Below are 25,811 nucleotides of genomic sequence, written 5' to 3' on the forward strand. Positions count from 1 at the left end.
CCCGCGGACAGCACTGGGCCACCACACCATCTGGCAGTCACTCTGTTGCCACCATTTAGCATTCATGCGTCCCCGTCTGCTCCTCCTCACGCCGGCTCTCCTCTGGTGTCTGCTGTTTTAGCCCCCGACTCCGGCATCCACCTCTAGCATGTAGTGGGCCCCCACCAGGGGGGCTGAGGGACATCCCAGTCCCGGGCGAACCGTACCTCCCAGAGCAGTGATTACCTCTTGGCTATCGCTCTGTGCGCACCTACGCAGTGCCACTCTGCACTGCTGCTTTTCGATCAACACCTTTTAGGATCCCTTGCCGCTCACCCGCGGCTGCTCCAGCCAGTCCTTTTTGGCCTCCATCCAGATCACTGGTCCTGCCCTGCAGCCACACCCTGCGTGCCTGCGCTGCATGAGCTTCCGCGCTGGCTGTTATTGTTTCACCCGCTCCAACTCGATCCACGCTGAGCCCAGGTTGTTTGATGGGCTGAGGGCTGGTTGGGTGACTTGGCTCACCACTACAGACGGATCCTGTGCCGTGCTCCTTCTGTAACACACAGGTTTCAGGTCTCAACTCGCGTACGACATCTTTTTAGTTCACCACTGCTGGCCAGTTCCCAGCCGTCAAGAGCCCGCATTCAGTAATCTTCCCATCACTGCAGCTATGCTTGCCGCCAGTTGTTCCTTCCCCCTTCTGGCAGCCTCCTGTCAGTTTCTATGGGAATTAGCTAGCTATAAATATTAATTCAGGAGGAGAGGCGCATCCTTACAGCATTGCTGCTAGCCACGCCCCAATTATGGATTTTAATTGAATGATGGATGATAATGCAAGGCATAAATTAGTTGTGAAAAAATTATTAGCAGAATTTGCTTATTAAAATATTCTGGATTAGCAAAGTAAACAGTTTGATTAGCAATATCGTACTAATATTAATGTCACAAGATGTTCTGTGTACCCAATACATAAAATAAGCATCAATACAGCATTTTAAGTAAGACATTAGTGAGAGGGGTCAGGCCTTGCTCTTTCTTTAAAATTCTGCTAGACCAGCAGGTCGAGTAACTTAGTTTACCTACTTGACCTAAGACAAATGCACTTGACCCGTGGCAAGGGATGACAACAAACCGTAAATGTGCTTTCTGTATAATGGTGCAGGTCACCACAAATCCACTTTATCCTTGGCACACTTATTTGACATTTACAGCGAAGTAAATGTTACCTAAAGGTTTCAAACCTTCCCTCCAAGTGGAACTCGCCTTTTATTAAATCTACCCGACAATGCGAGTGGGCGAGTAGACTTTGAAACCCTGCATGAGTGCCTGTAAAATGTAAAAGGTTACCTGCATGAATGGACACAATAGCTATGATAAAAAATGGCTCTGAACAGTTTGGCCAGCTGTCTCCGCAGGTAATAATATATAATGCAATCATTATCATAGAGCAAAGCGAGCTCTGGAGGCTAACTACAGTGTATGGTATTGCAGTAGATCTGTAGATTTACAGACTAGATGGAACTATTGATAACTGATTTGTGGAAACTTCTAGTAGGATTTGTGTATTATGTAAAAGGAGCGAAGTAAGAGACTAAGCAGAGTAGATGCTGAAGCAGGATGAGAACTGGGCAAACTATCAAATACTGAAGTTTGCTGCGCTCTCATTTTCAGGGTATTTGGTATAAAGCAACAGGTTGATAAGATAGAATGTCAAGGAGTAGGTATCAGCTCATGAGTTGAGCACCAGTTTCACAGATGTATGCAACCAGAAAGTCACAGAACTAGGTTTGCCAGCAAAAGCATTTGGCCGTGTGATCATATACATTTTCAAAAATGTTCACTCGTCAATGTGTTACATCATCCCCAACAAAATGAAATCTAGTTGACACAGAGTTTTAGATATACTAACCTAAACTTTAATGTAGAGCATGGAGACAATACAGTGTTTTACAGGGGCAATACTGTAATTATGCATTACTTGACAAGTTACATTTATAGGAATCGAATAGCATGACTGTCTTTAAAAATAAAAGAAAGTTAACACATTCTGGTCTTTGCCAGGCTTGATATAGTTAGCTTAATAAAAGTATCATCCCAATTACTTCTGGTTTCCAATTATTTGAAAAAGAAAAACAATCTTGCCTAGCACTCTCCCACAATGAACTTGCAGTGAACATGTAAAAGAGGTTGGAGAGAGCCCTGATGGCAAGAGAGGAATGCATGATGAGCTGTGCCTTAATTGAACAGGGTAACTTATGTAGCTATCTTTGCCACACAAGTGTCAATTTAATTGGCAAACCTGCAGAATTGCATATCAAATTGCTATGTGAGACTTCTTATTTTATGCCTTGTTAAATGTAATGCTAACATTTCTGTAGCAATGACTTATGTATTAAATGTTATTAATTTAACTGCATAATACTAAATAAAAATAATTCAAAAAAAGAAGACAGGGCTAATTTTGGAAAAATGGTCACCAACTGGTGCTGTAGTGCAGCTGAGAAATCAGCCTGCTAGCACCCGGCACAAAAGTTGGTAAAAAGGAAACACTGCCACCAGCCATTCGAGTTAGTTAGTGTAAAAAAAAGATGCACGAGAAGTGGAATAATTAATTTCTATGTAACTCCCAGACCTCCACACAGGGTGGTGTGTGCTGGACCCACAAAAGAAAGATAAGTAAGATAAAAATGATCTCACTGTTCTTGGGAAGGGTAGTTCACATAAGAAAATGTATTTAAACATTAAGAGAAGTCCAAGGGACTTCTCAGTGGCACTGCACAGAGGGTGCTGTGTGTCACTATGCAAAAAGCAGATGCCTATGGAGTTTCCCAGACTCCATTAAACAGTTAAAAATCCAAGTCAGCGAAACAAAACGTGAGTGGCAAAAAGAACCATTCATTCAGGAGGTTAAAAATCCAACAAGGGGAAATAGGCCTTTCCTGAAACAGACAACCTTTTACTGTGTTTGTGCAGAAACATGTATTTGCACAAACGCAGCAAAACTTTAAGGCTGCCAGTTTCAAGAAAGTCCTCCCTCGCCTCTGTGCCTAACAAAAATCAAATGGACACAACATGCCCCCTCCACACGGATGTGTGCAAACATTATATGTTCTTTCACATCTGAGGGGAAGGGGCTGGTGTGCACACTTGCTTTTTGTTAGGCAGCGATGTGAGGAAAGCCTTTTCTGAAACTAGCAGTGCATATTAGCTCAAAGTGTATGTATGTGTGCAAGGAGTGTGTATGTAATGTATGTGTGAATGAATGAGTGAGTGTGTGTGAATTAGTGTATGATGTATGGGGGAGTTGGGTTTAATGTAAATGAGCGAGTGTATGGTAAATGGAATGTTTAAATGAGTGAGTAAATGTGTAATTGTGTGTGCGCCTATGTGTAATGCTGGGCTGCTACCATTTGATACTTGGGCCCCATGCCAGACAACCCTTGGAGCCCCCACATTTGCCACGCCCATTTTATAAAGTGGCCCCTCCCATCACCAGTTAGCCCCCAGCCCCAAATGTAGGTATCGTTGCACCCCTGCATAGAACCAATGCGATCTGCGCAATAACATACCATTTAAATAAATACCTTTGTCTATTTGGGCATTGTTGTTTATGAAGGTAAAATCCTGTCATAATCGCTCGCCCTCTTCCCCTTATGTAGAAGACCAAACACGTAAAAAAATGAAAATATCAAATCTCGACCTCGGCATGTCTGAAGAACAGGGGCACCGGGGGGAAATGCAAAGCGTTTCCTCCCGGGGTGATTTTGGGCGCTGCACAGGCCTCTCTGGGATGTAAAGGGGGGCAGGGAAGGTTTGGGAGCAAGCAGCAGTTGGGGATGAGCGTTTGTCCTGGTTGCCTGCACCCGAGCCTTCCCTGCATGTGGGGCCTTGTGCTGTAGCGGCAGTGGAGGTAGGGGTGTAGTATAGGGATACTAGTACCAGAGGTTAATTGGGTAGACAGATAGTTTTATACGCTATTAGGTGTTAAGCATAGAGGTGGAGGTGCTGTAGGAAAGTACCCTCCTACCGTGCCGGTTGCCGTAGCAGGTCCAGCGCGGTCAGTTCAATCTAGGAGGGGGGTAGTTCATCCGGTTTTATGTTTCGTTATTCTTGCTGGTGGCAGCGGTTCGGCGTTGCCGGCTGTGGCAGTGGAAGGAGGGGTTTTGTCCCCTAGCATTGTCCCGGGTGGGTGGAGGGTCGGAAGCCTTTTCATTTAGCAGCAGCGTTGGGGAGGTGCGCAGGTCTTGAGTTGTCGCAGCTCTGTGTGTGCAGGAGCATGGTGACGGTGCAGCGCAGCCAGGTGGCAGTGCGACCTTAAAAGGCCAGCGCATTTGGCAGCATTGCTACAGGCAATCTCCCCAGCATACGGGGCTTGCGATTTGGGTGGTCTTCCACTTGGAAGGACTAGCGGGGGGTCAAACAGCCGGTCGTGTTCGGCTGCTGTCAGAAGTAGGGGCAGCAGTGCGGTGACGCCAGCACCACCAGGGGGCAGTGTAGGTCCCTCATAAGGAGGCACACGTAGAAGTAGGGGGTATTGTCTAAATAAAGGAAGGAATACATTATGGTAATTGATTGCAGGCATTAGGGGGATCTATAGATTTCGGTAAGAGCCCTTATAGCTATCCACTCCTGTCAGTGGGGCAGGTCACGCCGGAACCATTTGGCTCGGGCCAGCTTGGTTTTGGGCAGGCAGCAAAAGGGCGGTAGCATCCGGTCAATATTAGGTGTGACAGGATGGCAAGGCAAGGATTGGGGAAGAAAGACTTGGTGGATGCTCAAGCACTGAGGGAAGCTCTGGATATTACTAGCAGGGTAACCAAAGCCCAACTGGAAGGGGCGGTGGGGGAAGTTACGGGGGAATAGGGGGCCGGAGTGGGCAGTGGTGGCCTGTAGCATGGCAACAGGTAGGGGGGGTATGGGGTAAAGGGGTCAGAAGGAGCAGGAAGGAGGTACCCAGGAGAGCGTCCAGGAAGGTTGGGGAGGTAGGTGAATGGTCGTGTTGGCGGTTGGGAGCCAAAGAGCCGGTGGAGGTCTCTGGTGGAAGGGTACCAGAAGTGGGCGCAAAGCAGACTGGGGGTGTGGTTAGGGGTGTCACAGACCAGAGGGGGGAGGCAGTGCGGAGAGGTAGAGGAGGTAAATGCCTGCAAAAGAGTGAAGGTAGGAGGAGAAGGGAACGGTCCCCATTGTGTGGTGGGGAAAGGCGAGGTGCAGAACGACCTCCCCGCCTAGGAGGACTTCGGGCGGAGGGCTTAGTATGGCATCCGTGTTTCATGAGGAGGAGGAAGGAGAGGGTTTGAGAGCGGCCCCTCCGGAGCAAGTATGAAGACAGACTAGAGGGTGCAGCATAGCCCCTAGCACGGAAGAACAAAGGGTGGAGTAGAGAACCCCTTGCCCGAGAAGGGAGGAGCAGGCAGCGGTTTGCTCGGTCCCGCCGAAAAGACGTCGATGAAGCGGTGGGCGGATGCTCCAGGCTCACCCGAGGAGGAGCTGCCCGGCCCGAGCATGCGCTTGCAACAACTGTGGTATTTTATCAGGGATGAGGAAGGGGAGCAGGAATATATGGGGCAGTGGGACGACGAGGGGCACAGTGTTTTAAGGGGGAGGGAAAGGGTGAGAAGGGGTTTAAGGTTGGAAGGGGGGTCAGGTGAGGAAGGAGATGAAGGGTGTCAGAGTGGAGGCAAGGTTGCCGCGGTGGGTGACGGCGGGGCAGAAAGAGGTGAGCAGGAGCGGGAGTGGTCAGCGGCTGGACACAGGTCGGACACAAGGTGGGGACAGGCAGGGAGGGGGTTGGGGATTGGGGGCCAGGGCGGAAAAGGGCTTACTGACCATGGGGGCAGTGGAGATGGAGAGGTGGGCATCCTCGGTGGAGGTACAGACGGACAAGGGGGATGAGCCAGCGGCTCCTGAGGTAATACAGGTTTCTAAGTAGAAGGTTGCGGAAGGTACCTGGAAGCACAAAAGGTTGCCCTATATGGGCATTACAAAGCCATTGGGCACGCATTTGATGGGGCAACAAAAGACAAGATATGGGCAGGTGAATTTGTAGACACTTTTAACCTCCTGCACAGGGAAGTGAGAGCGAAGGAGGGGTCTAAAGAAGAGGAGAGGGAGTTGGCCTTGCGCCAAAAGGTGCCGGTCACGATTGAAAATTGGACATCAGCTTTTATTATTTACGCAATCGTTTACTGCAAGAAATTTCCAGAGAGGTGTGTAGCACTGTTGAAATACATGGATGTGATAAGGAAGGCATTCACGGGTTTTGGTGGCTTTGCGTGGGTGAGATATGATGAGGAGTTTAGGGTGAGGATGGCAGAGGATAGCCAGGCTGTGTGGGGTGAGATCGACATGGATCTCTGGCTGCAATGGATGGCGCCTACGAGGCCAGCACCAATGTTGCATACAGCAAGCGGTTTGCCTGTGGCCTACCGGCCCTTTCATGGTCACCCCGCCCCAGACAGGGCGGAGGGAGGAGGCAAGGGTCAACCCTCAGCAGCATGCTGGGCCTTTAATAAAGAAGGCTGCACAAGGACGGTGTGAAGGTTCAAGCACGAGTGCAGCAGATGCACAGGGCGGCACCCGATTACCCAATGTTTCCAATCAGGGGACAGGGGGAGAAGGCGTGGCGCTGGGCGGGGGGTTGTGGGAAAAGGCTTATACTCCATTTAGAGTGGAAGTTCTGGAGAATTGGCTCAGCTTTTACCCGGACAGAGAAGGGGCCAAGATTTTGGGAGAGGGTTTTCGTAAGAGTTTTACGTTGGGTTATCAGGGTCCAAGGCTGCGTCGGTGGGTGGAAAATCTGAAGTCGGCGAGGGACAAAGTTGAGGTGGTAAGGGAAAAATTGCGCAAGGAGGTGGCAGCGGGGAGAGTAGTTGGGCCATTTACAGACTTGCTGGGAGACTTGGTAGTGTCCCCATTGCGGGTCGTGCCGAAGAAGATGCCAGGGGAATTTAGATTAATACACCATTTATCTTGGCCAGAGGGCATGTCAGTCAATGATTTTATTGCCCCGGAGGATTGTGGGGTGTCATATGCGAGTGTGGATCAGGCAGTGGGTCTTGTGAGGAAGGCAGGTTGTGGGGCGTGCATGGCTAAGTGCAACATCAAGGCAGCATTACGATTGCTACCGATGCATCCAGAGGATTTTTGGCTGCTGGGGATGCAGTTTGAAGAACACATTTACATAGACAAACCTTTTCCTATGTGTTGCGCAATTTCATGTGCCTTGTTTGACCGTTTTAGTTCCTTTCTTTTTTTCTTTTTACTTTATTTATTGAACTGTGAGAGACATCCAATTGACAGAAGTTTAAACATATCCATACGTCATTTTGCTATTTGGCATTGTTACATAAGCAACATCACAATAGTGCAGTCTATTTACATGTCTTACAGCAAACTTAATCAATCCATGTTATTCAGTGAACTTCGCAAGAATTCTGACCATTGAAATATATGTTTCTTCACATATGCTAACATGAGTCATTTCCCTTAACCACATTTCAATCTTCGGCGCAGACTTGGACCTTCATTTTAACAGAATACATTTCTTTGCAATCAGACAACCTAAGTTAAAAAATTGTCTCTTTCTGACTAATATCTTTCCAATATCCCCAAATAGATATTTAGGGAATGTCAACACTGGTTGGACATTAGTACATCTATTGAGAATTTCTGCCACGTCCACCCCAAAAAAGGGGCGAGATAGGGGCAGGACCAGAACATATGATATGTGTCTGCAATGTCTGCGTAACATTTTTAACAGCTGGGGCTAACCCGAGGAGGCAAATTTAGATACCTTCTCAGGGGTGTAGTGCAACCTGTTGAGCAATTTAAATTGGATGAGGTGATGCCTGGCGTTTAATGAGACCTCTTTCGTGAGTCGACACCAGCAAGTCCATCTGGTGTCATCTAAAGGGGCACCCAGTTTCTCCTCCCAGCTCACTCTGGCCGAACCGGGTGGCACCTGTGTATCCTGGCATTTCTTATAGAGTGTGGAAATTAGCCCTCTCATGTGCCCCGCTGCTACAACCAATTCCATGGGCTGGCATGCTTCGGGCTCCTTGGGAAATGATGACCATTTTGACCTAACCGCCGCTCTAATTCTGTAATATTACAGCATTCGTGTGGGACCACCTCCCAGCTTTTCAGTAAATGCTGACATGGTTACATAAGTGCCCTCAGGGAAGAGGTCCCGCAAAGTCATTTCGCCTATGGGATCCCACCCCTCCCTGATGGTTTTATCATACGTGGAGGGAAGTCCGGGGCATCGCCACAAGGGGATAGAGCCTGCATACGGCTCGGGGATTTGTAACCTCTTGTATGACCTGCACCAGGCATTCACGGTGGTACGAGCCGGGTCGAACGTGCATGTGTCGTGATGTTTATTGGCAAGAACAATAGTGCGGAGGCAAGTGGGAGCAGAACTAATTCTTTCAAGGTCTATGTGTATTGGGCGGTCGTGTAGTGTATACCAATGACTGGCAAAGTGCGCCTGGGCTACCTCATACTAAAGTTCAAAATCAGGTGCCTGCAAGCCTCCTTGTTCGTACGGTTTAGTCATTGCCTCCCACTTCATGCGGGGAGTATCTGCCCCCCAGCAAAACCCTATAGCCAGAGACCGGAGTTTATCGAAAAAAAGCCCTTGCAGGCCATACGGGAATGTTAACGAAATAGTAAAGTAATTTAGGGACCACAACCATTTTCAACAGGGAGAGTCTGCCATATAATGACATCGGCACCTTGGCCCACAGTTTCAGTTTGTCAGTGAGAGTATGTAAATATTTCCAGTGGTTCTCGGACAGCAGTGTTTGTTGCTGTCGCGAGACAGCGACACCCAGGTATATCTTGTGCCCTTCTGAATCCTTGGAGGTATGCCGGTGGGGACGTGGCTTCTTTCAATGGGAAAAGTTCTGACTTGGATTCGTTAACATGGTACCCTGAGAATTTAGCAAACCTGTGTACCTCTTCAGTATCGGGGGAAGGTTTATTACTGGTTTCTGATATATAACAGTGAGTTGTCTGCATACAAAGTGATTATATGCGTGGGGCCTGTCATGCGAAGACCCCGATGTATGTGACGGAGGTGCAACATGGCAGCCAGGGGCTCTATAGTAATGGCAAAGAGCAGCAGTGACAGGGGGCAGCCCTGGAGGGTGCCTCGAGCAAGTAAAAATATAGGGGATATTGTGGACCATGTCCTGGCCCTAGCTTTCGGTGAAGAATAAAGGAGCCTGACACATTGGATAAAGAACTCACCTAGTCCCATACGGCGGAGAACCGAAAATAGGAATTGCCATGACACTGAATCAAACGCCTTTTCGGCATCTAATGAGGCGGCTACGGCTTGTGAGGTTGGGTTTATTTGTGAAATAATACCAAAGAGTCTGCGCGAATTATACGCTGTTGAGCGGCCGGGGATGAACCCAGATTGGTCTGAATGAACAAGGTCCGGCATATGTGGGAGTAATCTTGCCGCCAATAGTTTAGCTAGAATTTTGGTTTTGGAGTTTATTAGGGAGAGTGGACAGTAGGATCCCATCTCTTCAGGGGCCTGTTTGGTTTCAATAGAACCGTAATTAATGCTTCCGACATCGATGGGGGGAGTGTGCTGCATTGCAAAGCTTCTTCCCAATGCTGAGAAGATGTGCTGAGAAGATGTGGGGCCAGGACCGTACTTACTTCCTTATATAATTCAATCCCCAGCCCATCAGGGCCCGGAGCCTTTCCGGAGGGAAGCGATTTGATGGAGTCCTCGATCTCCTCTATAGTTATAGGAATATTTAATGCCTGATATGCCTCCTCTTTGAGCTTGAGGAGCGGAATTGAGTTAAGATAGCGCTCTAACTCCTCGGGGGGACCACTGTCTGAGTTTGAGTAAAGCGTTTTATAGAACTCATAGAATTCAGTATTTACCGCCTCAGGGGAATTCAGAATATCACCTGAAGTTTTAGTTCCTTTCTAAAGTGGGTCTTTACATATAGTTCAGGATCGGAAGGTGTGTTACATTACCTGAACGATTTTTTGTTCGTTAGTGGGGCAGGTAAAGAACAGGAATGTCGTAGGATGCTTGGGACCTTTCAGACACTGATGAGTTGGGAGTGGCATTGGCGGAGGACAAAACTGAGGGACCGGCAGTGGTGTTGAACTTTTTAGGGATTGAATTGGATTCGGTGGCCATGACCTCACGCTTGCTGCACGACAAGGTGAGGAGGTTTGGTAGGTTTGCTTGGGAAGCCAATAATAGCGCATAAAATGACATTGGTGGACATGCAGAGGTTAGTGGGGCATCTCAATTTTGCATGTAGGGTAGTGGACCTGGGGCGCACTTTCTGTAGGTACATGGCGCGGTCTATGGCGAGAGCTAAGTGTATAGCCATTCTGGAATGTTTTCCTTTGTTGGTGGCAATGGAGTTGTGGGGAGGAGAATTGAAGGACGAGAAAGTAAATTTCAATATCGATAACGAGGCAGTGGTTAACGTGGTTAACAGGCAGTCGACAAAGGACAAGAGGGTGGCAAGACTAATGAGAGAGTTTGTACTGCGTTGTATAAAATTGAATGTGGTGTTTAGAGCAACGCCCGTTCCAGGGAAGGATAATGGCATTGCTGATTCACTATCTCATTTTCAGTGGCAGAGATTCCGTGGGATGGCACCAGGAGCGGAATGGAGTGGGCATCGGATCCCAGAGGAGCTGTGGAGGATAGGAAAAGGAGAGTGTTGTCCTTAGTGGAGGGTTCATTAGCACCGGCGTTTAGGACAGAATACAAAAGGGCATGGGTATAGTTCATAAAGGGTGGAGCGCGCAGCTGGAAGGGCAGGGAGGATGCGGAGGAGAGGCGAAGGGATGATGTGATTTACTTCCTACTGGAGTGCATGGACAAGGGCTGGTCAAAGGCTGCGATATCGGGGAAACTGGCAGGCATTGCTTTTGATGGGAAATGGTTCTGGGGCTTTCAGCCAAGTGATGGGGAGATAGCAAGCACATTGTTGGAAGATTGGGCGAGGCAGAATAGGAGGGAAAAGGACAACAGGAGACCGATCACAGCCAGTGGTCGAAGTGGGCGGGAGTGGTCAGAAGCGGTGCTCCTCTACTTCTTTTAATTAGGTTTTACTGTTCCTATACTTTTATTTTAAAAAGAAACCGTTCCGGAACGGTTTTGTTTTAAAATAAAAGTGTAGGAAGAGGTTGGAACTTGCACTTTCAGTGCACTACACAGAAAGTTCCCTTAAATAGCAGGTGCAGGTGTTTGGGGTTTTTATTGTGCATGGGAGAGGGCACGGCGATGGGGTCTGTGAGGAGCGCAGCAGGCCAGTAGGGAACATAGTTCCACTACTTCTTTTCGCACACTTCGACCACTGATCACAGCGGCATTGTTGGTTAGGTTATGTAAGGCTTTAAATGCGGTGTGCTGGTCAGCTTGGGAGGGGGACATGCTTGCAACATGTTTCACTTGGTTATTTTTTGGGGCATTTATGGTGTCCAAACTGGTGGGGGGGAAAGAGGAGAAGGAGGTCTAAGGTGGGTGGATATTTATTTCTCTGAGTAAGGGGTAGATATTAAAATTAGGAGATCAAAGACAGACCAGGAAAAAGGGATGTCGGGTGCTTCTGGGTTGGGGTAGTAAGGAGTTCTGCCCGTTGAGGCGAGGTTTAGCATGGAAGGAGTCATGTGGGGGAAGAAAAGGTTTGGTCTTTCAGCATGAGGACAGGGTAGCAGTATCGGCAGCACACGTGCTGGGAGTTATGAGGAAGGCTTTGGTGGCCGTGGGGGAAAAAGCAGAGGCCTTTGGAACTCATTCTTTCAGGATGGGGGCGGCATCGGAAGGTAGCAGGTTGAGGCTATCAGAGAATAAGGTTAAAAGTCTGGTGGAGCTCAGGAATGTACAAAGGATTTATCAGAGATTTTGGAAAAGGGGCAGGTTAAGAGCGTGGACTAGCGCAGGGGGCTGGGTGAGGGTGTGGGGAGTTTTGGAGGTCAAGGAGAGAAAACTCACAACAAGTTTTCTTTTTCAGATGCGGCTTGGAGGAGGGGTGAGTTGCTGCAGATATGGATTTATGGGTATCAGGTAATATTATCCCCATATATATGGTTGCCGTAAATAATATCGCCGGGAAAAAGTCGTGGCGATATTATTATTATTATTATTTTTTTTTATTTGATATGGTTGAATTTAATCAACCTTTCAAAACGAATAATTACAAAACATGTGTCAATATCATCAGAATACGTAAACAATTCATTAAACAAAACTGAAAATTAGTGCATAAATGACAAACAATTGTTTACAACATACACTAGCAACATAAACAAAATTAATACAGGAAACCAAAAACATTTCTAAAAACATTAAAAGAACAGGAATATCTCATTCTCTTCCGTTTCATGTGATTAATAAAAAATTAAATATAATTTGAGGTATGTGCAAGTTAAAATATGTGCCAAGTATACCCAAGTATACCCAATCAATGGAACTCTGCATTATCTATGCACACTTTTAGCTGTGCTAGTTAAACAATCACAAGCAGATTAATGTTCTAGATTATCCCCCTCCAAGTTTAGACTAGTTAAAAAGTTTACGGCTGCAATTTGAACTGCTAGATTATTACAATCTAGTAAGGCTGCCCAGCATTCAAGTTGCAAAATATTTCCCAAATATTGGCAATGTCTGGTGAACGCTGCTAGTCTCTGTGGTAGTAACGTTCTGCACTCTGTCAACAAGTGTGCAAGAGTCTCACTCATGGTTTTGTCTTTACAGAAACGGCATACATTTTGGTCAGGTTTAACTGCTCCTCGTCTTCCTTTGATATCACGTGTTAGCCACAGATTGAATCGAAGGCGGAGTATATCACTCCGGAATTGCGGGGAAGGAGCGCAATCAGATACTTTGGCAGGATGCTTAGTTTTTTTGGAGGAAATCGTGCATCATCGCCATCACGATATGTTCGACATAATTCACAGGTATTAATCCAATCAGTTTGGTAAATTTTGGATTTTGCTTTATCTGGATTATACACCAACAAATTGATGGAATTTTCAGCTTTCGCTAATGCTACATAGACGTTATCAAGCCAATTCAAGATAAACTTGGATTGTTTCTTTGAGAAGAGATACTGCGAAAGAGTTTCAAGCAGTGTATTATCATTTGTGGCCATCAGACATTTTCTAAATAGAGCACACATACGCCAGCTATATTGGGCTTCGAGGGATAGTAGGCCAAGTTCGTATCTCATCCAGGGTATCGGAGTGCATTGGGGAAGATGAAGGATTCTACGCCAGAATGTTGCTTCCCATTGTGTGAATTTAAACTTTGCGGCCACAAGGAAGGTTTCGAGGCCATACAAAAGAATAGGGACTATTTTTTTAGTCCAGAAGTGCCAGGCCGGTAAAATGGAAAACTTTCCATATTTATGCATTATGATGCGTGTCTGTGAAATGGCTGATACCAACTTGGCCTCCACCCTCTCAGTCTGTTTGTGTGCTCCTTGCAGTCCATCAAAGATCGTACCTAGATAACAGTAATTTGGTACCACACTAATTGGCATTGCACCAATGGTCCACATGTATGTCAGCGGCCCTGCACGTTTGGGGGAATACTGGACAATTTGAGATTTAGTCAGATTTATAGATAATTCATTAAGTTTGACATATTCTTGAAATGCACTCAATTGCCGTTGTAGCCCGACCTGAGTTCTGGAGATGAGAACAAGGTCGTCAGCATACATCAAGGATTGTACTTGTTGACCATTCAGTTTTGGGGAATCTGATATGACATATCCCAACGGAATTTTCACATCGTGAATATAATAAACACTGCAGATGCTAACGAGCATCCCTGCTTGAGACCACGATGTGTGGGAATTTTTTCCGTTAGAATGCCATCTAAAGTGATGCGTATTTGAACAGAAGTGGTATGATGTAATAAGTGAATAATGTCAATTAGTGTTGTCGGGCAATTATCTCTTGCAAGCTTTTGTAATAATAGGTAGCGACTTACAGAGTCAAAAGCGGCATTTAGGTCGATGAATGCTAAAAAGACTTGTTGCATATTCTCATGGCACTGGGCTTTTATAGCATTTAAAGTCAACAAATTGATGTTGGTGCCCATGCCAACCATGAATCCTGTCTGGTTTGTGTCTCGATGTTTATTGATTCCTGTCCAGTTATTAAATTTACAAAGGACCAGTTTTGTAAAGATTTTGCCAAGGGTCGTCTAGCAATGCGATCGGTCGATAGTTTGCCGGGACAGATCGGTCACCCTTTTTGAATACTGGAATTATTATTGATGTCTTCCACGAGGGTGGAATGACACGAGTGGACAAAATGTCTCGAGAAATTATGGACAAAATGTGGGCCCATCTAAATGGATGTATTTTAAACATATGGTTTGATAAACCATCAGGTCGCTCAGCTCTCGAGGAGCTTAATTTCTTGATGATGTCATAGATTACGTCTTCTGAGGCTTCTAATTCTCAAGATGATTTGGATAACAGATTGTACTTGAAATTTACATATTGGGGATCAGCATATAAGGTGGAGAAATGCTTGATCCAAACATGCCCAGCTACGCCGTTAAGTTGGGCATCTGCTTGCTGGTGGCAGGTGTGGTTGTTCAAGAGAGACCACATTCTCGCTGAGTTTTTATTTCGCATGGCGTAGGCCATTGCTTCGCTATCATGTTGAAAAAGTATGGATTTTTGTCCACAGAGCCAGTTCTTATATTTACATTTAGCTGACTTTAGGGCCTGCCACTTATTGACAGAGTTAGACTGTAGGATTTGCCTTTTTAACATCCTGAACTCTGCCTTCTTTTTGGAGATGGTAGCATCAAAGACATGAGTGTGTTTGACAACATTGGACTGGGGAATGACTACCGCTTGAGCAAGTGTATGCAACACATCAGTATATTCATTAGCACCATGATGATAGGACTTAACCGCAATTAATTGCTCAAATTGGTTCAAAGTGCTCACTGACCATTTTAAGCGAGTGCGAGAGCTATTAACTATCAAATTGTTGGTGTTATATAGATCTCGACAAGAAGACAGAGATTTCAATTTGAGCTGAAGGACCAGCATACAATGATCGCTATTTGGATGGTCTTTTACGGTAAAAAAGCTCAGTATGTGAACTTATGTTGGAGTCAACATATATGTAATCAATAATGCTGTTTGCCTGTCCACGATGCCAGGTGTAATGCGGGGGGACATCTCCTTTTACTGAGCCATTAACCATGTGGTAATTGCGTTCATTCATGATTGATAACCATTTGCGAACCCCTTGACTTTGTGAACCCACTTTCAAGCAGTTTAGATTTAAATCACCTAAGACAATAGTATATGTGACCAATTTGTCCATTAGAATAATGTGGAACATGTCAAGGAGGCCCTCGAAAAAGATATCGTCAGGCATGCTGATCGGATTGCGATAGATATTGACGAGGGCAAAAACCATATTGTTATTTGAAATTGGAACTAGTTGGATGTGTGCTCCAACAGAAGCCCATGGAGCAATTGAGAAGCCCTTTGTAATGTTAACCGCCACAAGGAGGCCTGAGGAGGGTCTACCTCCAGTGGGGATTGCTGGAATAAGGGCCATTTCAAAATTGTCCCATAGTGGAGGTGTTGTAAGCCAAATTTCTTGCAACGCTATGATGTGGTGATGAGCAGAGTTGTCTCTAAAAGAGACAGTTAAATGCTTATGCCCCCTAGTGTTCCAACTTACAACATTTATTTGACTTGTTTTATCACTTTTTGATGGTTATTGTCTAGAGGTTTCAAATGGCCAGGCTTCCCGAGTCGCTGCGTTTGCCCAGATAGATTTTCGGTATCGCAATTGATCTTTTGGGAGTCATGCAAGCAATTTCTGGGTCTTCGGCCAGTAGGAACCCCATGTTAAATAGGACCATTTTGTTACGCCAGATAGATTGAAAGACTATCCCCGATGGAATCCAAAGTCGTACTAGTGTAAGTGGGGAGTCAGTAAGAAACTCTACTTGATCAATATCATCTGTCGTGATGTTACATAATTCTTCTATCTCCCCGAATATGTTCAAAACACTCCTTCGGTTGAGATCATACAACGGATGGAGCCTTCTCTACATTTGAGAATTAAGGTGTGAAATTTTGCCCTTTTTGGATGAGTGTGTCGTGATTGCCATCGCTTATCAGTTTTACCTTGTGTCCATTTCTCATTATTGAAGGTAGTTGAGAAATCATCAGTCTCTCTCTGTCTTGGAGTCAGGGCATCATGGGAAGCTGCTCTGAGGGGCTGTGAGTGCTCCCCAAGCTGATGTTGGCTACGGCTTTGTTCATCACTGTGGTGGACAGTAACAGATTTGGAGGGAGCAATTGTATCCACCAATTTGGACGATAGATATTCGTCAACTCTTTTTTTGAGTTCGTCCGTAAGGGTTTGTTGCGTTGGGACAGTCAGAGAAGGAATTGCTTGTGGCATGGGCGCAAAGGAGACCGACTTGGGTGGTGGAAGGGGTACAGAGGAGACTTGCAATGGTACATGAGTTTGTGGGCAAGAACCAGGAATCACCGGGTTCTGACTGATGACAGACGTGCTAAACTTATCTGTTAAGAAGGAAGGAGCAGAATATTTTTGTGAATTACATAAAGCATTTACCAATTGTGTCAAAGGTGACATGAGAACACAAGGTGCATTTTGACTCCCCGTGATGGGTAATTGTAGACGAGGTTGTAGAGTTGCTCCTCCAGTCGTCAACTGTACATCCCTCATAGGAGGCATAGCACTGGTGATACGTTTATCTACCGAGGTAGAGGATTTGCCAAGCACTTTAAAGAAAGTGAACAATGTGCTTTTTTGAATTTTGGAACCAATCATGTTTTTTGTTTTTTTTATGGATATCAAAGTTTTCTTGGTGTTCTTCTTACATTTAGGATTTCTACCTTTCGGTTTTGGCTGCTGACTAGGACCCTGATTACCACACTGTGTAGATTGGGGGACCGATGTTGTTCCAATGTGGTTACCCATTGTTTCACTCGTAGGTTCTATGACTGCTGGTTGACTCATGGGAACAATCGGAATAGGCTCGAGACCTATAATGCCCGATATAGGCGGAAGTGGACATGGTGCCAACACAACAGGAACAACCTGTGCTGTAGAAGGTGTTAATATTGGTGCAGGACAAGGAGTTTCATTGCGTGGCACCACGACACTAGGTAACATAATAATGGACTCATCAATTTTGTCAATACTTTGAGACGCTTTAGTGAGTTGTTGCATAGAGAGCCATTTCATTAATTCCTCAAATTGATTGGATTGCTGGGCTACTTTAGCATCCAATGCTTCGAATAATTTGCATAGTCTGTAGGTAGCAGTGTTAATTGCCGTTAAGGCAGGTTGGATCATGAGCAACGTGTGAGCGGCATCATCAACAGCATAGGGTCTGTTGGGCCGTGGAGTCGGTAATGCAAAAGACTTGAGGATTGGAATGCCATTACCTGACGGCATGTCACTGGGAATAGAAAGCACAGATGACACATTAGGGGCACGATTCAGCTCTCCAGAACTGAGAGCTGAATCACCTGTGCTTGCATGTATGGATATGACAATAGAGTCTGATGATAGTTGAGGAAAAGCAATTGGGGAAATCGACATATTCGGATGGTGCACTATGGGACAATTTTTAGTCGATTCCACCATTGTTAAATCAGAGATTGGACGACGTTAGTTTTTTTTTCAAGGAGGTTCGAGGAGGGGTACTAATTTTTCCAATGGTTAGAGGTGAAGGGGTGCTTGTTTCATGAAATGAGCAGCTCGCCGGGGACACCTGGCAGGGCATGCTTATGTTGTCAGTTGCGACATTAAACGGGAAGCAAGTTTGTCTGTGTGGAGTCCGGGGGGTGACAGACATAGCTGTAAAGAAGGGTTGGGGTAAGGCAGAATTAGGAAGCCCTGGAAGGGAAGATTGCGGGAGTGAAACCAAAATCAACGGTGCAATGTGTGGCATGTTAGACGTGAGTTTATAAGACCTGAACGAGGTCATTCTTGAACGGTTCGCTTGAATGCGGTCCCCTATTTCAAACAAGCTCTTTGTTGAAGTTAAGCTCTAACCTGTCTGGTTTTGTGCGGAGGAGTAAGCGAGAGATTGTTGCAACAACTGCAAAAAGTGCCAATGACAAAGCAGAAGAGAATCACGTAAGGCAATCTGGCCCCCCGGCGCCGCGGCAAAGCGGCAAAGCTGTACTCAACTTGGTACTCGTTTGGATGCGTGCGCGCGATGCGCGTGCGCTGCGTTCAAATACAGAAACCAATGAAAAAGTGAGGAGGAAGAGCCAATCCCTGTGTGTGGGAGGCGGGCGACTCTCGCTGTCAATCAATCTGGAAAAGAGGCAAAGGCGTATCAGCAAAAGTTCAGGAAAAGTTCAGCGACTGTTCTGTCGCAACCACCAATCATCAATCACCTGTTCACTCAAATCACGGCTGTCAGCTGAGTGCTGAATGTGCGGAGGCAGCAATAGCAGTCCAAGTAGAGCAAGTAGAGCAATCCACAGGAGCGTAGTGCGGCGTAGTGCGGCAAAGCAGTACTCAACTTGGTACTCGCTTGGATGCGTGCGCGTTCAAATACAGAAACCAATGAAAAAGTGAGGAGAAAGAGCCAATCCCTGTGTGTGGGAGGCGGGTGACTCTCACTGTCAATCAATCTGTTCACTCAAATCGCGGCTGTCAGCTGAGCGCTGAATGTGCGTCGGCAGGAATAGCAGTCCAAGTAGAGCAATCCACAGGAGCGTAGTGCGGCAAAGCGGTACTCAACTTGGTACTCGCTTGGATGTGGCGATATTATTTGGGTGACCATATATATGGGGACAGGGGCAGCGGGGGTTGCAGGGGTGTCCCCCGCTCCCCATGAAGAAAAGAAAAAGGTTTGGGGGTTTGCGGGGGTGTCCCCTGCATGTTCCATGTAATAATGTCCCCACAAAAAAACTGCAATTTTTCAGCGATTTCTGTACATACCAATATTTTTGAGGGGACATTATTACATGGAACCAATTTATGGACATTCAATAGTAAAACGGGCAGGGAAGAAGGGGGGGGGGAAAGGATTTTTGGTACACAACTGGGTTGCAGTTACAACATTGCGTTAGTGAGATGGTCGGGGTTAGGGGGGCTTAGATGGGACCAACTGCTGCTCATGTTAGCGGGATTGAAGGAGCTTCATGTGGTCCCGGAGGGGATAATAGTACATGCAGGGGAGAATTACTTGCTACGAGACACAGGTGTGGCTCTGTTAAGGAAAATGAAAAGGGACCTTACCCGGTTACGGGAGATATGGCCCAAGGTAAGTTTGGTTTGGACAAAGTAATTGCCGAGGAGAGTTTGGAGGGGGCAGTGAATGAAGGGGCAGTGGGAAGAACAAGGAAGAAGATTAAGAGGAAGATGGGAAAATGTTGCAGTTTAGTGGGGGTGCAAGTGCTGGAGCATAGGGAAATAGTTTATGAGGATTTTTCGGTTTTCCAGGAGGATGGGGTGCATCTCCCGGTATTCGGTAATAGTTAGTAATTGGTGGATGTGACATTGCAAGTGCAAGACATTATAAACAGTTGGAAGTAGAAGGAAACCTAGTTTTAGGTGTGGGGCAGAAAGAACACCTCAGGGGAGGGTTTTTTGGTGCTGGGGGCATGGCCCTTTGGAGGCGGGGTCGGGGAAGCACAATGGGGTACTAGCGCGGTAAAGGAAGGGGGTGGTGCTGTCTGCACGAACGGGCTACCCCGTGGGTACAAAGAGGGGGAACAGGTATTGAAGGAGGGGCGTGGCATCGGGGAGAAGATGGCAGAAAGCGGGAAGGAACGTTTGAGAAGATTTTAAGGAGACGGAAGGGAGCAATGGATAGGAAGGGAGGAATATGAAATGCTATCATTATTTAATTGTGGGGGAATGAATATTGTTTAGTTATTTGTTTGGCAATTCGTTAAAACAGATATGTTAGTCTGTAAGGCCAGGGAGCCAGGTTAGCGTATCTTTGTGAGCTGTGGCCTGTTACATTAATGCAACCTTTTCCACTACAAAATGAGTCTGGGTATTTTGTGCAGTAAGCTCAAAGGGGTGCCGGGGGAACGCGATTTTGGGCGCTGCACAGGTGTGCATAGCGTGTCTCTCTGGGGTTTAAAGTGGGCAGGGAAGGTTCAGGAGCAAGCGAGAGTTGGGGACGAGCGTTTGTCTTCACCCTCCCATGCCCTTTTGTGTGTTCTGCTTTTGGGGATCGAGAGTGGGAGGAGGTTGATCTTAATTGAGAATTTTTGTTTTCCCCCCTGTTTCTGAGACCAGGCTTTTTGCGTATGGTTTCAAAGGGTCAGGGGGGCTGGTAATTTTCGTGTGACAGGCTGGGGCGTTAGTTGGGGACTTGTGATGTAAGTTTCATTGTTGCTGATGTGGCAGGTCAGCCTGGCTGCAGGTCATAGGGAGGAGGAGACTGGTGTAGAGGGGAGTTTGCAGGGGTAAGACGTTGCTTGATGTCGGGGCATGGCCCTTTGGAGGAGGGGTGGGGGAAGCACAATGGGGTACTAGCGCAGTAAAGGAAAGGGGTGGTGCTGTTTGCACGAATGGGCTACCCCGGGGGTACAAAGAGCGGAACCGGTATTGAAGGAGGGGCGTGGCATCGGGGAGAAGATGGGAGAAAGCGGGAAGGAAGGTTTGAGAAGATTTTAAGGAGACGGAAGGGAGGAATTTGAAATGCTTTAATTATTTAATTGTGGGGGAATTAAATTGTTTAATTATTTAATTGTTTGGCAATTTGTTAAAACAGAGATGTTAGTCTGTAAGGCCCAGGGAGCCAGATTAGCGTTTCTTTGTGAGCTGTGGCCTGTCACATTAAAGCGACCTTTTCCACTAAAAAGCGAGTCTGGGTATTTTGTGCAGTAAGACCAAAGGAACGTTTTACTAGTGCAAGCACATAGAAACAAACAATAGCTGTGTGGCAGATGGAAGCCTCATTTCTAGAGATGGCCCAAGCGGGTGGCTTCCCAAAGCACAAAGGGAGGGAGAGGCATAACAAAGGCAGATTTTTATGTATCTCAGAATGTCAGCGAGAAAAGCGCATGCAAGAGCAGCATGCCACTGAAATGTCTGGTGCCAATCACAGAAATCTGGATGAGCAGAGTAGGTGGGTATGCAGAGTGCCAATGTATACAAAAAGAAAGCAAACACAGGCTGTGAGGCTAAAGCTCTACCACTAGCAGGAACAAAAGGGAGGTATTATCTTCACTATAGCGCCAATCAGCAGCTTTGATCTGTTCCCCATCAACTCGCTAGACAGGAGTCTTCAGACTTTGGAAGTTCTTGTTAAACAGTTTCTTTGTTCATCTTCCTAATAAAAAGCCAAGCATTTCGCAGGTCCGCTCCTTAAAGACACTTAAGATCACAGATGATCCACAGGACAGGAGTGCTAAAAAAAAAAAAAACAGGATCAAAAATACACACGCCAACCTGAGATCACATGATTCTCCTGGCCATGCGTGAGAAGGCTATGCAGTCCGGTTTATTTACTTTGCATTCTGGCACTTGTAGTTTTCCTTAATTTCTAAAGTTAAAACCTACAAGTCCCAGAGTTCAAAGCAACTACAGGACTGCCCGTCCTATTCATGCATGGCAATGGGAAACTTGAGTTCTGCACTTCTGACGAGTACTGATCCATTGCCTGCACAACCTCCTCTTCTTCATCCCAGTTCTAAACTCCGAAGGAGTTAGCCTTTTCACACCAGTCGCTTAATGGTTTTATTAACACTACTTCCCAACCCAGGTATAAACGACGCAGTACTTGAACACCTTATGTTTGGCCAGCTGCCTTGCAGCCTCTTATGGCAATTTCGGTGACACGCTGGGCTGCGTACACTGATGAGCATTAGTTAGGTAGTGCTTTTCTCGGAGTAAAGGTTTGCGTCATGGGAGTGTGCCGCAAATTCATGAGGAAGGGCACATTTTCGTTGTTTACTCTGGGCACTGTAAAGCCTAGACACTGCCCCGAAGGCGGGCGGGTCCTCCTGCTGTGCCCGGCCCGCGCGTCTTTCGGGAGAGTGTTGACAGTCCGGGCTCCTCCCCGCTAGGCTTGGGGTGGGCGCGGAAAAAATACGGCGCGAAAACTGGTGACTGACATAAAAGAAGAACCGGTAGAGCTTAGCCAAGTCTGCTTTAATATGCCCGCCGAGACCAACCCGCAGCCCCAAGAGGCCAATGGAGAGCTTCAGCATGAAGAGCTGCAGTACCTGGGCCAGATACAGCAGATTCTCAACGTTGGGCATCGCAAGGAGGATCGGACGGGCACCGGCACCCTCTCCTTGTTCGGCATGCAAGCTCGGTACAGCCTCAGAGGTGAGCGTTTGGGGGGCGGGGGTCTATAAAAAAATAGCCTAAGCCTTTTTCCGTTTTGTTTTCTCTCGTTGCCACTTTTCACCGTCTAGCTCTCATTTCCGCGCACCCCCTCTTGCCCCTTCGTATTGCTGAATGCAGTTTTTAGTTGACGTGCTGGCGCACACGTTTTATGTAATCTGGCCCAATCCCCGCCCACTCGCATTGAAAAGCTTTTGGTGTTGTGTGTATCTTAAAATGTTTAATTTGGAGCTCTTTTTGATTTCTAGATGCTTGGTATCGAGATGACCCTGTCCCTGACACCTTTTTGACCGGAGTGAGTGGGTGGGTGGGGGTGAGGGGGTCGATTCTCGCGTAAACAAGCATTGGCAATGCCAACAGTTTTGGTTTTTGTATGGCATGGGAAAGGCATTTCCTAGACACTGCTGTAGTGGTATTGCCTGGCCATCGATGGCAGCAGGTACAAAATGGTGCAGGGACCAGGGGATATAACCGCAGTGCCTAGTGAGTGCTTAATACCTCTACACAAGTCAACACTGGTGGCTTTGTCAATGCTTGTTTTTAACAGGACTTAATTGAAGGACATGCATAGTGCTTATGGTGTTCAAAAGGCAGACTTAGGTGAGACACTTTTGTTACATCTGCTGTGCATTTACAACTCCAATTTAATCCTTAACTCTAAGAAGACTGCTTTGAAAAAACGCTGGCAGGCACTTTGAGTGCGCAGTATGATAGTAAGGCATGATTAAGTGGCTTCCTGCTTCCATCATACCCACCCAACTCTATTCTTCCTTTGAGAGCCTGGTTTGTAAATTGGTCATCACTCCTCTCCCCCCCACTCCCTCCACTCTGACCATTGTTAACATTTACTGGCCTCCAGGTGCTTCCACCCTGTTCCCCTCTGACTGGGCTGATTTCTGCTCCTCCTTAATTTAAATAACTTCCTCCTCTTGGGTGACTTGAACATCCAACTGGATTCCCCAGCCTCAGCATCCGATCTTCACTGACCTCTGTGTTGTGGCTTATAGAATGTGGAATGCAGTGAACATAGAACTGGAATGGGAATGGAAAGGAGAGAAAAGCAGGCAGTTAATATGGATCAATAAAGGACAGATGTGTAAACCGTCTTGGGTATTATTCAAGGTATGAAAGAGGCATATAACATTTGGTGACAAAGGGAAGTAACCTGCGAAAATTAACTCGAGGATAAAGGAACATTGGCGGCCTGGGAAGAAGACTGATGAAACACAGCCAGTGGAGGTGGCTGATGCAAAAAAAAGAGACCATATACAAAGGAACCAGCTAAGACGGTAAGAAAAGCATAGCAAGTCTCATATCAAGAGTGGAACATTAGAAAAACAACAAGTGAATCTTTTGGAAAAGCGAACAAAGCTGCTGCAGTAGCATAACTGAAGAAAGAAGTTAAAAGCGCAAAACTGGAAAACTAATACGTAAATGACCTGAGGAGGAGGTGCAAGTGGCAACTATGACAAAAGTGGTAAGGTGTGCAGAACATTTTATAACCGTTTTATGGTAATTGTGAGTAAGGATTGACAGCGATAACTGGAAAGCATTTTTTAAATAGCCGCCATATACAAAGATTTTTTTTTTAAACTGCATGCACACGCGCACCACTTACCAGAGTGCCGAGCCCTGAAATTCTAGGAATGACGTAGCAGGAGCGTGTTATGTAGCATGCAAGAAAGAAAACATTAAAGACAGGGACCCTCGTGCATGTAAAACATGCGGCCATTTTGGCTTAAGTGACAATGTTACATATAATCAATCATTGCCATAGCAACATGTGACAGTGAGAAAACGAAATGTTGAGGATACGGCTGCGAGTGCGTCCAGCATTGAATGCAAAAGAAATTAGAGCCGGCACAAGGGCAAAGCTGGTGAAGGTATAAATAAAGTTTAGACAATAAATACAAATGAATAGTCATGCCTGCATGATATGATTAATACGACCTGAAGAGTAAAATAACTGCTTTTGAAACAAATGAACGCACACAATGAAAAGTGACTTTCAGTATTGCAGCATAACGTTCTAAAAGTGCACATTATACTAATGGTGAAAGGTGGCAGTGATTAGACAGCTAGACATCTGTATGACTCACGAAACCCATGAAGGATAAAGAAAGTTAATCATCAAAGAGACTTCACAAGTTACAAGCAAGCTTCACGGAATGAAAAGTACATAAAGAGGAAAGATAAGGGCTTTGCATCAGCCAATGTGACGGCAGTAGAAAATAGACTTTTTTTTTTTTTTCCCTCTGTAGTATAATGGAAAAGAAAAATGCAAGTGCAGCAGGTGCATGTGACGCAGAAAAGTTGCTGCACCTGTATTTGCACAACACAGCTGTTTCAGTGCAGGGCAACAGTTAACTGTGTAAACACAAAACCGCAAAACACCAAGGTGGAGACAAGTTGACAATTCAAAATGTTGTCTGACAACATAAGTGGAGATCTTAACCCAGCTCAAGACATGCAAGGAATCCCTATATCCAGGAATTCAGTGAATTATCTGCACAGTCCAGCTTCATTTGATCTTGAGCCGCATGATACTCAAAGTAGGCGCTGGCAGGAGCGGGTAGATGAATTTGAAACATTTCTAGAGCAGTAGGAAATGAGAACCTTCCAAATAAGTTGGACATATTTATGAATCTGGTAGGACGAGAAATGAAGTGTCATAAGGGCATTAACAACGACTGAAGAGAGAACATCATATCAAGCCCTTATTGCTATTATAAGTGAACTCTTAATAGTTGCTCTGCAGAGACTATGAAAGGTATGCATTTAACCAGTGCATACAGGGGCCACAGGAGACAGTTGCACAATTTGTGTTGCGGCTACAGGAGAAGGCAATGTATTGTGAGTTTGCAAAATTAGATGATGAAGAAGCAATAAGGTTGAGAATAATTAAGAGCTGCACATCGGTGGAGCTTCGGAGACATCCTCTAAGAGTGCCCCTCCCATTGAAAGATATTCTGTAACTAGCAAGAATGTATGAGAGAATTGAGAAACAAGTGGATAATATGGAAAGCAGAGGGGAGCAAGAGACACTAGATGGGTGAAGTAATGTACAGAAACAGTTCCAACACTCAAACATGCTACTCTGTCAAGGCACATGGAATGGTATCGACAAAAGTAGATTGAGAAGATCATGTTATAGATGTGGATCTAGATTTCCGCACAAAGGTTGGTGTCCAGCTATTGGTCGAATGTGTGGCATGTGGTCAGAGAGGTCACTTTTGGGTCATGTGCAAAGAGAGCAGCTTTATTGTCAACCTGTGGATCTAATGCCCAGTCAATAATGAATGGGAGACGGTGCATAGTGGTGAGACCTTCTGAGCAAGGGGAGGTGAGCCGAAGAGATGTAGAGAATCTGGTGAGAAGTCAAAATGAACAGAATAATGTGGCCACACTGGATCAAGAAGTCAAAATGAACAGAATAATGTGGCCACACTGGATCAAGGACTAATGATTAGGAGAAGGTGCCT

The 25,811-nt window shown here is 46.1% G+C and overlaps 1 protein-coding gene across 1 annotated transcript in view; it reads left to right on the top strand.

The window, feature by feature from the left end:
* Positions 1–21,771: 21,771 nt before the first annotated feature.
* The window catches only part of TYMS (thymidylate synthetase), a 214,681-nt gene continuing 210,641 nt past the window's right edge, over positions 21,772–25,811 (top strand). Inside the window, exon 1 of the mRNA XM_069620874.1 lies at positions 21,772–22,311. Coding sequence (XP_069476975.1) covers positions 22,137–22,311 — 175 coding nt within the window. The 5' untranslated portion in view covers positions 21,772–22,136. The remainder of the gene's footprint in view (positions 22,312–25,811) is intronic.

This window comes from Ambystoma mexicanum, chromosome 5q (genome assembly GCF_040938575.1).
Source record: "Ambystoma mexicanum isolate Mex_15411 chromosome 5q, UKY_AmexF1_1, whole genome shotgun sequence".
NCBI classification, from domain to species: Eukaryota; Metazoa; Chordata; class Amphibia; order Caudata; family Ambystomatidae; genus Ambystoma; species Ambystoma mexicanum.